The sequence below is a fragment of the Cajanus cajan genome, chromosome 6 (assembly GCF_000230855.2).
Source record: "Cajanus cajan strain Asha chromosome 6, NIPB_CcT2T_4, whole genome shotgun sequence".
Taxonomy (NCBI): Eukaryota; Viridiplantae; Streptophyta; class Magnoliopsida; order Fabales; family Fabaceae; genus Cajanus; species Cajanus cajan.
In genome coordinates, this window is record NC_138522.1 from 50,706,321 (window position 1) to 50,723,915 (window position 17,595).

At 29.0% G+C, this 17,595-nt stretch overlaps 1 protein-coding gene across 1 annotated transcript; it reads left to right on the top strand.

Annotated features, from left to right (window-relative positions):
• Nucleotides 1-7,993: 7,993 nt before the first annotated feature.
• On the top strand, nucleotides 7,994-9,048 carry LOC109796865 (serine-rich protein-like protein). The gene has a single exon (XM_020356694.3). It carries the CDS (start codon nucleotides 8,094-8,096, stop codon nucleotides 8,886-8,888), a length of 795 nt encoding a protein of 264 aa, XP_020212283.1. The 5' UTR covers nucleotides 7,994-8,093; the 3' UTR covers nucleotides 8,889-9,048.
• Nucleotides 9,049-17,595: the final 8,547 nt, after the last annotated feature.

Below are 17,595 nucleotides of genomic sequence, written 5' to 3' on the forward strand. Positions count from 1 at the left end.
CAAATTTTAGGTTAATCATTCCTCACTCAATATCATTTAGGCCAACTATCAATGTCTCTTATTTGACAATCCGAACTTTCTATCTACTTCTAAAAGTATTTTGACTAGAGCTAATAGTCAGATATTGTTATTGATTTGGTCTTTCTAAAACTCAATCCTTTTGTTTAAGTAATATCAACTACATCATAGTCGAGGTATCGATCCTTAATATATCGTACCTATTGCATGGACCAATATTACTCCCACATTCAAAATTGGGTGTGGACCAACATAGTCACGTTCATAAACATGAACAACATGATGACTTGTAAAATTGTAAATGATGATTTATTTTCATAAATGTACAAATTGACTATTAAATTATTAAACAAGTTATTATGAGATTTTTGAAAACTTTTTGAAAATCTCAAGAGTCTAATATATGAAAGATATATGTATATAATTCAGCCATAAGTTAGGACATATTAAATTACCCTCTATAAATATTTTGGATTTGAATTATCGTTGAATTATTTTAGGGGAGATCCTCGTACAATAATTGCTATATACATCTCACCAATTTTTGCAGATAAAAAGAATAGGTGGGGCATAAGCCCAAACAATAGAAAGACAACTAACATGACAGTCGGAGAAAAGGAACTCCAAATGAGTCTAGAACAAAGGTTGGGGAAAGGGAGATTGTTCAAACACATGGAAAACTGGAAAAGTACCATACGAAAAGTATGCCCAAGTTTATGGGGCTATTGACACTCCTATTCGCTTCAAAGAACACGTGACAGACTAACACAAACATGCAATCCTAGAAACGGTGGAAGTTTGAGAATTTCAAACGATAACAAAGAAATGCAGATGAGGTTTGTCTTTTTTAACAAATTTTTCTTTCGTACATTTTAGCATGTTTAATTCTGTTCATGTAAATCTTCTCAGAACTATAGTTTTGAAGGAAGCAAATATCTCACTAACGATGTCATAGAACATTTTTCTTAACGTGGCAATTTTATAGGACGCGTCAATTTGACTATTTTAGTATTCAACTCCAGAAACCTTATATTTATGCCAAGATAAAATAAGTTCACATAAAAACGACCCCTTGACGATGACCACGATAACAATTAACAACAATAACAACCTCTAAACAACAATAATAATAAATCCATAAAAGAGCACTTAATAATCATACAATTCCCTTACCGTTGCCTATATAAATACGATTCGCATGTCCATCGAATCTTGGAAGAAACAATTAGTTAGCTTTACATTAACGTCAAAGCTATTTTGCTAACCTAGTTAATAAGGATATTATATTTAAAAATAAGAAATACATTAAAACTACTTTTTGTTTAGTTCTAAAAAACAACTTTTATTTAATTAAAATGTACTGATAGTGTAATTTTTACACTATCATCTATTTACAAATTGTTATATACAATAAATTTGTTGAATTTTATAAAATGATATTGAAAATTAAAAATTAAAAATATAATTCTTTTGGTGAATTTAAAATTCTTTGTAATGAAATGTTTATTTGGATAAAGATTTTACAAATAAATTGAAATTTTAGTCATTTATGAAAGTATTTTGATTATTTAAAAGATGATTCATAATTATTTGAAACTATAAAAATATTTGCAAAGTACATACAAATTTAAGTCTTTTTTTTTTCTTCTATCTTCCAACAACAATTGATAGAGAACTGGAATGTGCATAGTTAGGTAATGGTGATTGGTGAACAAGATTCTCATTGTGTATCTGAAAATATCCTACCTTAACATATATAGGGTGTAGTTAGGTGCAATGTCACTCAAAAGGCAAATATAATTGGAAGCATGCCTGAAGAGGTTTTTTTGCAAACACTCCACTTGGCAAGCGGACTAAATTTCGTTGTAAAATTACAGTATCATTCTCAGAGATTTGAGAGTTTAGTAATTCTTACTCTAATGATCCAATAAGAGAAATTGATATGATTGAAAGTGAATTAATACGAAGTAAAATAGAACGATAATGTACAATTTATAAGAACAATTATAAGAAGCAAGGATTGGACTCAGGAGTACTTGCTAACTCTTAAATCTTCTTAAAATAAATATGATTTCAATTTCATGACTTCCACGTTCATTTAGTAATTCAACAAGATCCCTCAAAGTTGAATCCTAAAGTGATTAATCTAAAACATGATTCCTCTATGTTTTATGATTAACACTTTGCAATAAGAACAATGACTTGAACAAGGTGATTAAACAAATCTAGTCTATTCCTAGAGCAAGAGATGTTTAGGTGCAAGATTCAGTTCGGGTTTTCAAAAACGTTTTCCAACCAGATTCAAAAATAAAAAATCATACAACGGGTGATCAAACCGATATAAGCATTAAGAGAAGAATCAAACACAAGTGATAAGAATGAAATGCATATACATTTAAGAAAAAGAGGAGTTAGTAGTTACATTCGGACCAATCCTGAATGATTCAGCCCTTCATGGCCATTTACAAGATCAAAGGAGTAGAAGAAGAAATTACAAAGGAAGAGATGAAGAAAAGGAGTTGATCCTCGTTCCCAAGTGATACAGCCTCCAAATCTTCGTTCCCACTCTGTTCTTCCCCCTTTGTGTGCTCCCGATCTTGTTTTTGCTTTGTTTTTTTCGTTTGTTTTGTGATGATCCTTTCAATTCTTCTATTCCCCTTTTATATTAGCTTCAAAACAGGGGAGAAATTAGAACTTTCAAGCCCCCCGTTGCAGCTATAGAATCACAGTTATGGCTATGGAGAGTTCTTCAAGGTGAAGTAAGTTTCATAGCTGCAGTTGTGGTTTCACGGTCATAATTGTGGAAACTCCTTCAAGCTTAAGGAACCTCCAATGCTGTAGTTGTGAATTTCACAGCTATGGTTGTGACTCTCTGGTGCTCTCTCTCAATCATTAGTGTTCCATGACTCAAGCTATGAACCTACAGCTTTAGCTTCAAGTCTCTGGACCCTTAAATTTACATTCCAGATTTCCACTACTATAGCTGCAGAACCACAACTATAACTACAACTTTCTGACCTCCTGATTTCTCCCCAGATTTCCACAGATATAGCTCTAGAACCACAGTTATGGCCGTGAAATTTTGTCTTCCTAAATTTTCTGCAAAAAAGAAAGGAAATCATCATTAATTTTTTACTACTCTTCTATCTTTTAATATAAACTTAATTCTTCCTAATTAGAGTTAAATTATCATATATATATATATATATATATATATATATATATATATATATTTACAATTTTTCAAAAAATATATCAAAAATTGAGTGTAATTCATGAATAAAAGAGACTCAACAATGCCCTCAGCATTAAGGACTCATGTTTACGTCCAAAATATAAACTTTGACTGCTAGCTCTAAGTATAGGGGAGTATTTTACAAGCGAAAGTGTGAAGTTGCAATTGATTGGACTCTTTTAAGGCTTTAATCAATGATAACTTATAAAGTATCGATTAAGTAAATAAAAATTAAACTTGTTACATAAATAATGTTAAAGTATGACGAAACCTAAATACTACTGATATCGTTCTTAGAGAAGAATTGAAGTATTATTTCATATATATGCATTACAATTTTTTTTACACCATTTATATGTATTACAATTAAATATTTTTCAATATGAAATTTTAATTCTGATTAGAAAAAAATACTACTACCAATATTTATAATACTGTATGTAAGTTATATATTCTAATTAGGATATTAAGTAAATAAATTAAAATAAAAAATACTAACTAAACAATTATCTAATTTACACACATAAAGATTGAGCAAATAAAAAATTTATTAACTAAAGAGTTATTTAATTTATTGGGATTAAAGTTAAAAAAAAATATTAAAAAAATATATTTCTTTTAATTAATTTTTAAATAATTTTAGCTATTTATTTTTTATAAATTTTTTTGTTTTTTTATTTTATTTTATAAGTTACAACTGTGGTTGTTGGAATTGATTGATGATAATTACATATTATCTAGGTTTTGTTTTGCTTCAATTATTTCTTGTTGGTTAATGATAAGTAGGTAGTTACGTAGTTGCTATTTTCCAAATCCGTGTGGAAGAACCAACGAAGTATAGGTTCTAGACGTGCACGACTAGCTAGCATGGGAATCGACTTTAGATTTGCATTTCGTAAATATCACACTACTTTCAATTTGTACCCACGAAATAGTTTTTCTTTTACTTCATAGGAACAATTGTTTTTAAAAAATTATGGAAATGGTTAAATTAAAAAAAAAATTAAAATGGACAAGTCGTGTTTGTGAAATGACTTTTAAAGTGTTTTAAAGTCCTGTTTCACGAACACAATTTTTAATATTTTTAAGAAAAAATAAACATCAAGGTCTTAATACATAACATGTTTTCTTTTTAAATAAATAAAGTGGTAAGTCCTAATTTTCATTCACGCTTGCTTTTAAGCTTTTTTTTATATGTTAAAAAGGTATTTATTTTTATGTAAAGTTAGAAGAAGAAAAAAAATTGTTTTAAAGCATGACTTCTCTTAAAAAAATAAATTAAAATCTTGTTTCATAATTACGACTTACGCATTTTGAGATTTTTTTTAAAGTTATACATTTTGGAAATTTCTTAAAAAAATCCCTTTGAGATAAAAAAAATCCAAAATACATTTTCTGTCATATGGAGACCTATAATTAATTTACTATTTTAGCCTTAAACAATTTTGTCGCATGCATTATAAGATTATTTCTTTTGTCTATATAAATCAAACACAATATTAAAGAGATTTATAATAACTTACACACCCTACTTATTTAATTGAACTACATTTCCTTGATATAATTCACCAAAAAAAAAACCTCCTTGATATTATAAATTATTAATTTGAGATAAATGAAAAAATGAGTATTTTTTATTCATTAATTATTATTAATATCGTTTTTTTTTATAATACCTTAAGTTATATCATATATTTTTTTAATAAAAGAAAAGTTTGTTATGATGATAATCATGATTAAACTTAACTCCCCGTACATTTATCCAATCCCTCTCTCCATTAGATTGACCAAATATTTTTAAGTATACCTATATAAAAACATATGAAGTGAAAGACCAACCATAACAAATATAGATGATAAAGCTTATAAATTATTCAATAATACACTTTTATTTATAAAATATATATATATATATATATATATATATATATGTATGTATATTTTTCTTTTAATTTGATAGGCAAAAAAATTTGATCTAATAATCTATATTTATTATTCTTATTTCTATAATAATCAATAGTTGTTACTTGATATACTCTATCAAGTAATTGTTAAAATCCAATTTATTTAGTAATATGATAAAATTATTATTAAAGTAATTATACCATCAATAATATGATTAAATTGAAACAATTTTGATAATTGGCTTAATTCAATTTCGGATGCACACCTCATAGTTTCATTTCATCCAATCATCTAATTGTTTTTGTTACGGATGGACTTAGCCCTAATTCATATAATGATAATTTTGTCAATTATACTATTGAAAATAAACAAACATTATTCATTTATATTATATATAATTTATCAATAAGTCGTTATTATAGTGAAGTTAGAGTCGGTCTTTTCGAAGTAAAATTTCGAGATTAATGGTATTTCGAACATGTTTATCTTATTTACCGAAATTAAATTATACTACTTGTAAAGAAGAAGAAAAAAAAAGATGGTGTCGATCAAATTGGAACGAACTTTTTAGTCCAACAGTTGAATGATTGGATTGCTTGGCCGACCAATCTGAATTAATCTAACAATTGACTTGCATGAGAGTTGAGTTGAGAAGGTCAAACCTTCATAAATATTTTTCAAATTCAAAAACAGAGTGTTTTTTTGTTACAATAAGAAAAACAGTTTAAGCAACTGAAAATCATGATTAAAAAGGATTTATGATTATAAAGAGACCTTTTTTTAATAATAAGATTCAACATCTAATTGTAAGAAATTTTTTATATTATTTTTTAAATAAATTAACATCATTATGACTTTTTTTTATGTCTAAATGAAATGTAATATACTTAAGTTTTGATATCTTTCTCGTTACTTTTTTTTTTATACATTACTCATAAAGCAATAAAAATATTTTTTGGTCTCACCATAAATTTTTAGATTTTGAAGTTTGATTTTAGTCACTCAAGATTTTTTTATGCTATTTTTTTCCTCGAAATTATTTAGATAAATTTTCATAATAAAAGATAAAGTAGAAGTTGACTTAGATCATGTGTATATTTTTGTATTATATTTCTTCTTATTCCTATTGTAAGTCACAATTTAGAAATAATTGATGGTTTTTTTACAATTTTTCAAAAGTATTAATTTTAGATTTTACTATTTGTTTCTATTGAAAAGTGTGAGAATATGTATTTATCTTTCATCTCTTATATTTTTCAATTGTCATTTATATTTTTTATTGGTATTGTTGTATAAGCTTTTATATAGAGTAATTTATTTACTAATCTCATAAAAAATTAATGATAAGTAAGGAAGATAAAATTGGTAAATTTATTAAAATTAATCAATATAGCTACTTATATTGATTTGTGTGATTCAGTAAAAAATGTTTTGTAAATTGTAATAAGAATAGAAAAGAATAAATGTTTATATGTAATAAGTCCTATTTAAGTGGTGAATGGTTGGCTTGAAGTAATATGCATAAGATTATAAGTTCAAACTTTATTGAAATTATTATACAAATATATATATATATATATATATATATATATATATATATATATATATATATATATATTATTTTGTAGTTCACAAATTTTCAAGGCTCACCATAAGTCCTAACAAAATTGAACAAAAATAACTTTTAATGGAAAGAAACATAAATGTTTATATGTATATTTTATTCTTTTGTTTATTATAGTAATTATCTTACCTTTTTTTATAAATAAAAGTTTAAATTAGAATAAGATACAATTTCATATAAGATTATAGTCAACCACCAATTTTATTTTTTGAAAATTTCCATTTAAGACTACAAATCAATATAAAACATGAGGAAAGTTATATTTGATTTGAGGTCATTGCCAATAGAAATAAAAAGATTTAATCAATTGTGCAACTATTACATGATATTATAATTCTTATTGTACCATCCTAAATATAATTTGGAATGAGAAAGGTCAAGTAAGCTACTCGATATTACCTTAGTCGAATTAAACACGACATTACATCTTGATAAACTTATATAGGTACCGTACCATCATGATATTACAACTTGATAAACCTATATAGATAGTGTACCATCTTGGACATAATTTGAGATGTACCTTGTGAGAAAAATTTACTAAAATGATATGTGTAAAGAATGGTCATGAAATATTTGACCTATTACACAAGTCAGACTAAAATTGACTTATATATCTTAACATATAATCATCCATCAAAACATTTTTAGGAGAGTTAGAATTATCTTAATTTAAATAAATTTAGACTAATTTTTACCTTTAATAATTAAGATAATAAATCAAAATATAATATTTAAATTATTTCATCAAATCCTAAAATTATAGAGACTCATAAACAATCAATTATAAATATTTTAGTTATATAATAGAGACAACGTATTAGACTTTTGAATATTCTAATTTTATGAAGTGATTGATGTGTTTCATATCAAAATATTTATTAAGAAAAATAAATATCGTATAATTTTATTTTAATAATTTATATTTTAATTACATTTTAAGAATGCTAGTTTTATAAGATAAAATATTTATTAAAATAAAATGGTATTAATTAACATTAAACCGAAATAAATAAGTATAGAGTGTTTAAGCGCGTTAGAGGAGACGGAGGAATATGTGATAGAACATAGAAGAGAGTTTGCGTGAAGCAATGTGGGGCCGGGGCGCGAGGTGAGGTAGGGAGTAGGGATCCTGCGCCTGCAGTTATTTGTGTAAAAGGGTGAGGACTATTATTACCGACAAAGAAGTGGGTGTGAGCGAGGAATGGAAAGGCTGAGGCTGAGGCTGAGGCTGAGGCTGAGGCATCGTTTTCACTTTTCCCCGCTCCTTTGTTAGGCAACCCTGGTTAAGTTAACTAACCCGAGTAGTCCATGTCGAAAACACCCCTAACCCTGGGAACGAATCACCCTTCACCCTTCACCCTCTCTCACGGGATCTTTATAAGCGGCCTCCGAGACTCGCTAGGTTTGCCAAACCAATCCCCCAAAGGGGTCCTTAGAGACTCTTCAATCTCTCTCTCAATGGCTTCCTCGTCTTCCAGAACCAAGTCAAGTGGGCCAGTCCTCCGCTCCCTCTCACCCTCCACCAGATTCTGCTCCTACACCACCTCCAAAACCCCCTTCTCCTCCCCCTCATCGGCCTTCGCTTCCTCCACCTTTTCTTCTCCCTCCTCCACCTTCTTCCACCATCCACGTCACCACTCTCACCACCGTGCGGCATCGCCCACACGTGTCAATCTATACACCCCACCCCCTCTATCCTCCGGCGGCGTCCGCTTCTCCATCTCCCCCAACCGCTCCATCTCCCCCAACCGCTCCATCTCCAACCAGATCATCACCAAGAACAACCGTCCCATCTCAGGGCAGAAGAAGACCTGTATGTGCTCGCCCACCACCCACCCCGGCTCCTTCCGATGCAGCCTCCACAAGAACTCCTCCAACGCCCACCACGCCGATTCCTACCCCTCCAACCGCCTCAACATGCGCAGATCCGCCATGAAGAACTCGCTCGTCCGGATCGGAGGCGTCGAGGGCGAGTGGGTCAAAAGGGCCTTAACCGCTCTCATCCGCCCCAGTTCGCATCAGCAGAGGAGAAGGGCCGCCTTCGAGCCCAGGCCCAGTCGTCTCTCGGTCATGTCCAAGGCCCAGGATCCTTCATTTTTCTAAACTTTTTTTCTCTTTACAGGTTCTCTACCCAGGTAGCGCCCAGTTTTGATTTCACCGTGCCGGATTCCCGCCATAGATCTCTCATACTCCACCTACACAATTGCTTTTGTACATAACTTTTGCTATGGAAGCAAACCAGAGTTTTCGACCCTTTTTTCTACCTTCTCTATGCTTTCATTACACAAAGCGTACATTATATCTAAATCTCGGGAATAATTTCGGACAATATTCCTCCAATTAAGCTAACTAATCTAAAATTCAATTTAAAATTGAACCCTAACTTGGGCCTATTGAGGACTTGGTTGATTAATTGCGTGACCAAATCCAGCGTCGTTGTAACTCCCGCCCGTTATGCTTTCCGTTTTATTTGGCTGTTGTGTTGGGTGCTTCCGTCGTTTCGAACTGTTCCGTTACCCGTGACGCCGTTGACTCTCCGTTACGTTCGTTCGTTCAGTTGCTATGCGTGTCCTGTCAGGTACTTTTGTTCAGTCTTTATTTTATTTTATTTATATTTGGTTTATTCTTTTCATATTATTTAATTTGTTTCATTGCAGGTTGGTTTTGCAGCTGGAAGATTGAATTCACATGCGTTTGTGCTGGCATTCATAAATTTACCAAGAGGCAGAAATTATTGACATAGACCTATGCAAGAAGGAGCAGTCTCTCGTTTGAATTCCGAAACAGGACCAAAATAAAAGAAATAAAACAATTAAAAAAATCCTAATTGTATAAAACTCATTTAAAATAAAGTTTAAAATGTTAAGTCTATTTTAATATTATGAAATCTTGAAAGTTGGATGGTAAGTACTAAGTTGTTTAAATCGGAAGGAGCACAATATCGTGTTAAATCTTAAACAGGAAGAAAAACATTGAAGGAGATTTTTTTGAGAAAAAAAGTTTAAGGTAAAAAATCTCAAAAACAAAAGAAAGAAAAATTCAAAGTTGGAAACTTTGATTAAATTTAAAAAAGTTTGGTAGCGAAATCTGGAAGATGATGGAACCTGTTTAATTAACATTGCAAGTCAGCTTCTCTCAAAAAAGAAGAAAAATCATTACGAGCCAGCTAGCTGGCCATGTGCTTTATGATTCATTAGTGCTATCAGAAAAATAATGCACTATTATTTTGGTAGATTTACGTTTAAATCAATCTTCAAAAGGATTTTTAATTAAAAGATCACGGAGACTATGCCATTGAATATTAACATCACTATTTGTAAGTCATATTTTTGGGGAACATTGTAATAGAATATTGATTTTAAAATTATGGTTGACAGAAGACAAAAAAAGCTCAAGTTATTTATTTGCAGTGACGTTATGGTTATGTGGTGGATTCGTATTTGAATATTTTAAAAGGATGGGCAATGGCACACAACCGAGAAAAGTTGCTTACACACGACGCATGCTGGTTAGTTCACACGTGTACTAGTACTAGGTGGATTATCAATGGACCAGCCACGCGTCAAAACTAAATTAAACCGGTATTACCACTTTACCACGGGGGGTGAGTTTATTTCTCTACTTGTTTACTACGAAATTTTTTAAAATTATTTTAGATTTAAATTTCATTTAACCCAAACTTAATTTGAATAATTGATAGGATGAAGATGAAGATGAGTCATGAAGACCCATCCATCTATATGTTACCTTATTCCATACATGATACATGTAATGTAGTAACATGAGCAACATTTTAATCTTCATGATGTCACACGCACTTTCTACCGGACTTTGTGGTCTGGTGGGCCCACTAAATAATGGTTTGTCCCAATATATTTGGTCCACTGACAAGAACATACTATATAAATAGTTTGGAAGAAGACCAACGGCACATCCAAACACTTGTGACTTTAGCCTTAGTTTGAATAGGTTTACATTTTTAAAGTTGAAGTTTAGTTTCATTTTTAAGATAAAAAAGTATAATATGTTAAGATAGGCTAGACCATTTTTTGGTAGTCGTTGTTTTTAACTTTTAAGGTGTGTTTGGACGAGAAATTTTACAAATTTAAGGAATTTTAAATTTTTTGTATTTGAATTACTTTGATTTCAATTTCTATCATTCTTAAAATATTTTGTTTGGATAAGTCAATTCAAATTTTTCAAATTTTAAATTATTGGGTTTGATATGATAATTTAATTTCACTATGGTAAAATTGATTTTAAAAATATATTTATATGCTAAGATTTTTAAATTAAATTTTATAAAAATAAATATTAGCCAATTTTTAAATATTTAATAATTTTAAAAATTAATATTATATAATATTTAATAATTTTAAAAATATTTTTAAATATTCAATAATTAAAAACATGAAGAGATAAGAGATAAAATGAAATATATATGGGAAATAAGAAAAGAAAATATGAGGAATTTTAAATTCTTTTTTTGGGAGAATTTGAAATTCTACTATTTCAAGAAATTTAACAAATGCTTGAATTTCAAATTCCTTGTAAATTCTCCATCCAAACAAGGTATTTCACCTCAAAAAATTTGAAATTCTTCAAATAAATGAATTACTCCATTTAAATTCTCCATCCAAACACACTACTAAATTATTTTGGCTTTATAATTTCTATTGTGGTTTTTAATTTTTAAATTCTGATCTTAAATCTAAAATACACAACTGTGTTTCAAAATTCAAACTTAATTAGTGATATGAATGGACCATTTTTCTTATTCTCTTGTATTAATTTAAATATGTAACCTCTAACAAATGATTGTTTAATAAATAATGGCCTTGAAAAAAATCAATTTCTAGTTTTTAATGTGAAAATAAAACTGATTTTTATTTCAAACGCTAAAATTAAAAAAAAAACATTATAAAAATTTCTATCACCAACAATATAATTTATACGATATATATATATTATAATTATATATATATATATATTATTTCAACTTGATTGATTTAATAAATTGGTTTCACATGACTTAAAAATGAATTAGGTGATAAAGAAAGAATCCATCATATTTTTATCCATAAATATTTCAATCAGGGTTAGGTATTTCCTGACCATACAATCCAGAATATTCTAGACTTTATAGTTTTTAAAATAGTTGTATTATTTAATCATGAAATGCTATATTTGATACTGTATACGCATATAATTATATTCTATTTATTCTTTCGCCTACTTTTTTCTTTTTTTATACACATGTCAAGAATATCTTTTTATAAAATAAAAAAATAGAAATTCCACTTTAATTGTAAAAGAAAGAAATGAGGCAAGGGGTGCGTGCAGTTATTGAAATCCCAATGGTTTATTTATCTTTTATGAAGCGTGGTGTACTATAGCCGTAAAAGTTGAGAAATTTTCAATACGTTGCAGAAGCCACCGATTGAAGAATTAGCTTAAAATTTGGAACTAAGAATGAGTTCGAGATTGAGAAAATCGTCAATGGAGTGTGTCCTGAAATCACTGCTAAAGAGTGACAGTTATTGAAGTCGGTTGAGAGTGACAGAGACGACGAGACTCTGAACAAAGACTCTCGCTTCTTGAAAATTGCACCAGATTTGTTGCGTGTCTTAGTTATAAGCAACGGTACTTACAAGAAATTCTCGTTGGAGTAAATCTACGTGGTAGCAACGGTTCTTAAATTTTTCTCTTTGTTACTTGCAGGAGCAACGGTTCTTAACCTTGTAAAATTGAAAATGAAGAGATTTGATTGGATGAGGGTCATCCAAGGTGGAACGGTTTTGCAAACCGAAAAAACTGATAAAACTTTCCTCACCTGTTATTGCTCTTGGTCGACTCCCTCCGGTGGAAACCTCCACCGCGCGAAACCCCCTGACCGGAACCCATTTTCTGCGCGGAAACCCCGACCAACCCCGTTAGCCGCGCGAAACCCCCCATCGAACACCCCAGTTACGGGCGCAACCCTTGACCGACCCCCGTCAGTCGTGAGCAGAACCTCCGCAACCACCGCGTGCCACCGCGAGCGCCAGAACCATCGCGCGGCTCCGCGTGCGACCACCTCCGCCAGAACCCTACTCAACCCCTCTGCCCTTGACACCTCCGCGCGCGACCCCTCTGCCCAGACCACCTCCGCCGTCGGTCAAAGAAGAGAGAGTGCGGTAGGAGAAGAGAGAATGAATAGAGTGAAGGGAGAGTGAAGGGAGAGTGAACTAGAGTGAAGATAGAGTCTAGAGAGAGTGAGACGTGAATAGAGAGTGTAATTTTTTGTATTTCTTTTTATTAATAAATTTATTTTTATTATTGTAATTTTTGGTATTTTTTTATTATGTAATTTCTTTTTATTATTAAAATTTTTGATATTTTTTTTATTATTGAAAATTTTTAATTATGAAAATTATTTTAATTATTAATTATTCATATTCATATATTATTCATAATAATTAATTTTATAAAAATTTATCATAAAATATAATGTGAGGTGTCAAAAAGTGTAATATGAGTTGTAAAAAAGTTGAGATGCTTATAAGCAATTTCTATTGGAGCAAAAGTTGTACAAATATAGTATGAGTTGTTTATGAGTGACATGGTACAGTGGGACCCATTTAAAGTGGTTGGGAGTTGCTTATAAGCAACTCCCATTGTAGATGCTCTTACACAACTCATTTTTTATTGGCTAAAAACCTATTTTGGTCCTTTATAATAATTATTTGTTTCAATTTAGTCTCACTTTTATTTTTGGTCTCAATTTGATCTCTAATAAATTAATTGGTCTCAATTTGGTCCCTAATAAATTAATTGGTTTCAATTTGGGACTTCCGTCCAAATTATTTAAAAGGAGTTAACTGTGTGGCCACGTGGATACCACGTAGATGCATAGGTGGATGCCAATTTTTTTGAAAATACCTAGAACCAGAACGGGACATTCTGGTTACACTTTTGGTGTGTTAATTTTGCATCCGGAACGGCCCGTTCCAGGTGCAAAATTTACACACTAAAAGTGCAAAACAGTCCGTTCCAGGTGCAAAATTTACGCACTAAAAGTGCAACCAGAATGGCCCGTTCTGATTTCAGACTGTTAAGCATAAACGATCAATGATTATAGTTCACGATTGTGAATCATGAAAGGAAAAAGACCCAGGTACAAAGTATTTCAAACACTGAATTTGGTAATATTGTCAATGGAAATTGATAACTTCAATTGCTAAACAGTTAGGCTATACAGTGTATTATTAAGGAAAATGCAATGTATCGCTAAAGACAATGGTAACAAATTTTATTTCATTTGAAACTGGAGTGAACCACTTACTACCAAATTGACACTATACAGTAAAGGATGAAATGACATAGTATTTTTTCTTGAAGTCATTAACGATGTACCCCAACAACAACAACCTGTTCTTGAAGAGGTAGAACCTGAAGTAAAGGAAGAGAATACACAGGATTAACATTTTACCACAACCATATGTAGGGACAGATCTAAGTTAATCATAGTGGGGGCACCCCACTAAAACTTTTTTCATTCTTTTTTTTATATATAAAATATTAATAATTTTATAAAATATATATTATTAATTATATTTTAATTATGTTGTTATATCTAATATAATAAATATATTAATATTTTTATATTTTATTTTATTGTTTAATTATTTTTTATTTTGTGGTAAAATTATCTTCATTTTTAATGAAGAAAAAATTCACTTATTTCAAGAGTAAGTCTTGATAGATTTATTCTATTTAATAATTAATATTCTATATCAAAATTTTAAGAATTTAATTGTTAAATTAAAAAGTTTTTCATGTATAGATCAAATTTATAAAAAAATTTAAAAAATTTAAAATCATATGATACTTCGTTAAATTAATTCAAATTAACATATAAAATATTTTTGTTTTAAATGAATGTAAAAATTTAGAGGACACTAAAAGAAAATAAATTAATAATTTTATTATATTTATCTTATTAATTTTTATCATTTTATTCCTCTAATTTTAAATAAGTTGTAAAAAATTATAAAGTGACACTTAAATATTTATTCAGACAGAAAGAGAAAGAAAAAGTTATTACTCTATTTATAAGACAATTATATTTTATAAAAATAAATAATTTTAAAATTTTTACCATAAAAAAATATTTTTCAAAATTATTATATTTTTAATAAAATTAATAAAGAATATTCTATTCTTAGTCTTGGAACAGGCCGTTCTGAATCCAGAACGGTCCGTTCTGAAACCAGAACGGCCCGTGCTGAAACCAGAACAGCCCGTTCTAGTTTCAGAACGGGCCGTTCTAGTGTACTGGTGGTGTGTTCATTTTGCATCTAGAACGACCCGTTTCAGGTGCAAAATTAACACACCAAGAGTGCATCTAGAACGGCCCGTTCTGATTTCAGAATGGGCCGTTCTGGTTCCAGGTGTTTTCACAAAATTTGGCGTCCACGTGGTATCCACGTATGCATCTACGTGGTCAACAGTTAACTCCGTTTAAATAATTTAAACGGAAGTTTCAAATTGAAACCAATTAACTTATGAAGGATCAAATTGAGACAAAAAATAAAAGTGGGATTAAATTGAAACAAAAAATTATTATAAGGGACCAAAATAAATTTTTAGCCTTTTTTATTTGTGCTTTTATTCGATACATATAATTTTATTAAAATAAAATAAATAATAAAAAAATTGAAGTTAAATATGTGTATGTAATTAATAATTAAATCATAAAAACGATTTTAAGTAATTATTTAAAGAGGATAACAAATTTTAAAAATTAATTTACAAAAGTAAAAAAAAAATGAGAAAAATATAATATTTTAAAATAAAAAATGAAACAGTCAATAAGATATATAAACTAAAAAGACATATTACCTGGTAGTATAAATATATGGTTTAGTTGGGATTTTCAGAATTCCCCTACCAGTAAAAAGCGACATAAAATCTTTCACCAAAAGTTAAACAAAATAAAGCGTCATAAAGTGTTTTAGAGGTGACATTATACCATCAATATGGAACACATTATATAAAAATATCAAAAGATTATATACGTACTAACATAAACAATGACATGATGAATAGTTAAAAAGATATAATTTTCAATACAAAATATTAAATATAGATTATAAATTTTGTTTTTTTGACTTAATTTATAAAAAGAAAAATAAAACACCTTGTCCACTATTTATCTACTTTTTAACAAAATTTTGTATTAACAATTATTTTAAAATTATTACTTAAAAAATTGACGCTTTTAAAATCTTTAGTTCTATAGAACATTGAAGTGATTGAAGCACAAATTTTGATAGGAAAATGTTAATTTTCTTAAGGTTGAGCAGCATGACTTGTAGCAGATTCATCATAACGCGTATTGAAGGTTAAAGCCTAACCCAGATGTAGCGGACTCAAAATCCTCTTAAAAATCCAATCATACCCAAATAATTGTTCAATTTTGTGCGTAGTTGATTCCCATGTGTAGCTCATATCATATATCATATACATTCGGTATGTGTACACCGACTCTGTGCATTAAAGGTTACCACACATTCATATAAAAAAAAATAAAAATGGAATAATGTAGATAGGGTCAGTATTTCCCCGCGAAAGGTGGAGGTGTAAAGGACACATGTTGCATCCCTGAAATCTCATTAGAATTGTGAATCATCAATTATTTAGTTCTTCGCCCAGGGCTATTGGAGTTTCTCAGGATTTTTGCCTTTAGTCGTTCAAAATAAGGTTCAAGTATAACACTATTCGTATGTTAATTATTGTATGTTAATTGGCTTATGGATCCTATTTCTTGTATTAAGTGTGTATCCTAGTTCTGTAATTTGTAAACATGGTAGAGTAGCATAACACTATTCGTAACTTTTTCTATTTCTCAACATTTCTGTATTTGGGTTTAGCACCCCCAGTGCCTCCTTAATACAAATTTCTCTTAGCTGATCAAAAAAAAAAACAACACAATGTATATAATATGTTTAATTATATATTCTTTTTCTCTTCATTTATGTGAATTCATAATTTTGATTCTTTAAAATAGAAATATTTAAATTCTTTATTTTTAAAAATATAAAAATTTAATTTTATTATCAATTTAATTTTTATTAATTACTAAATTTTAATGTTATTTAATGACATGTCATTAATTACGTGATATTTAATAATATAATATATAAAGATAAAACTTAAAAAAATAACATAATTTTTTTTGTTTACATCTATTTTAATTTTTAAGGAGTGTTTAATATTTATTTTATTAATGAATTTTATTTGTATATTTTTTTTAGCTTTTTTATCTTTAAATATCACATTATTTAATGTTGTATCATTTACATATGAATTAATAAATTTTAAAATTGAATGATTAATAAATATTAATTTGATGAAAAAATTAAAGTTTTGTATTTTTAAAATTAAAGGGACTAAATATTTTTATTTTTAAATATATGAAGGAAATTATAGATTAATAAAAATAGAGGGTCTAAACTTACAATTTAGTCTATATTATATATGAGATTGCTAACATACTCTTACCTTATTTTTAGTTGGAGTATATTAATAATGTACATTAAATTATTTTGGACAAAAACTCAACTTTTCCCTTGTTTTAGTGAATTTATTTTAAGGATATTATAAAGAATGATTCACTTATTTTAAAAGTAAGTTTTGCTAGAGCCAATCACTCATTCTCCACATTGAATTCCAAAGATCTAACTATTGAATTAAATGTTTTAAACATATATATATCGAGTCTATAAAATTTTAAAAAATACCACATGATACTTTGTTATATAAATTC

What these genes read in the sequence shown, in the direction of transcription:
- LOC109796865 (XM_020356694.3), top strand. Translation starts at nt 8,094, where the DNA reads ATGTCGAAAACACCCCTAACCCTGGGAACGAATCACCCTTCACCCTTC.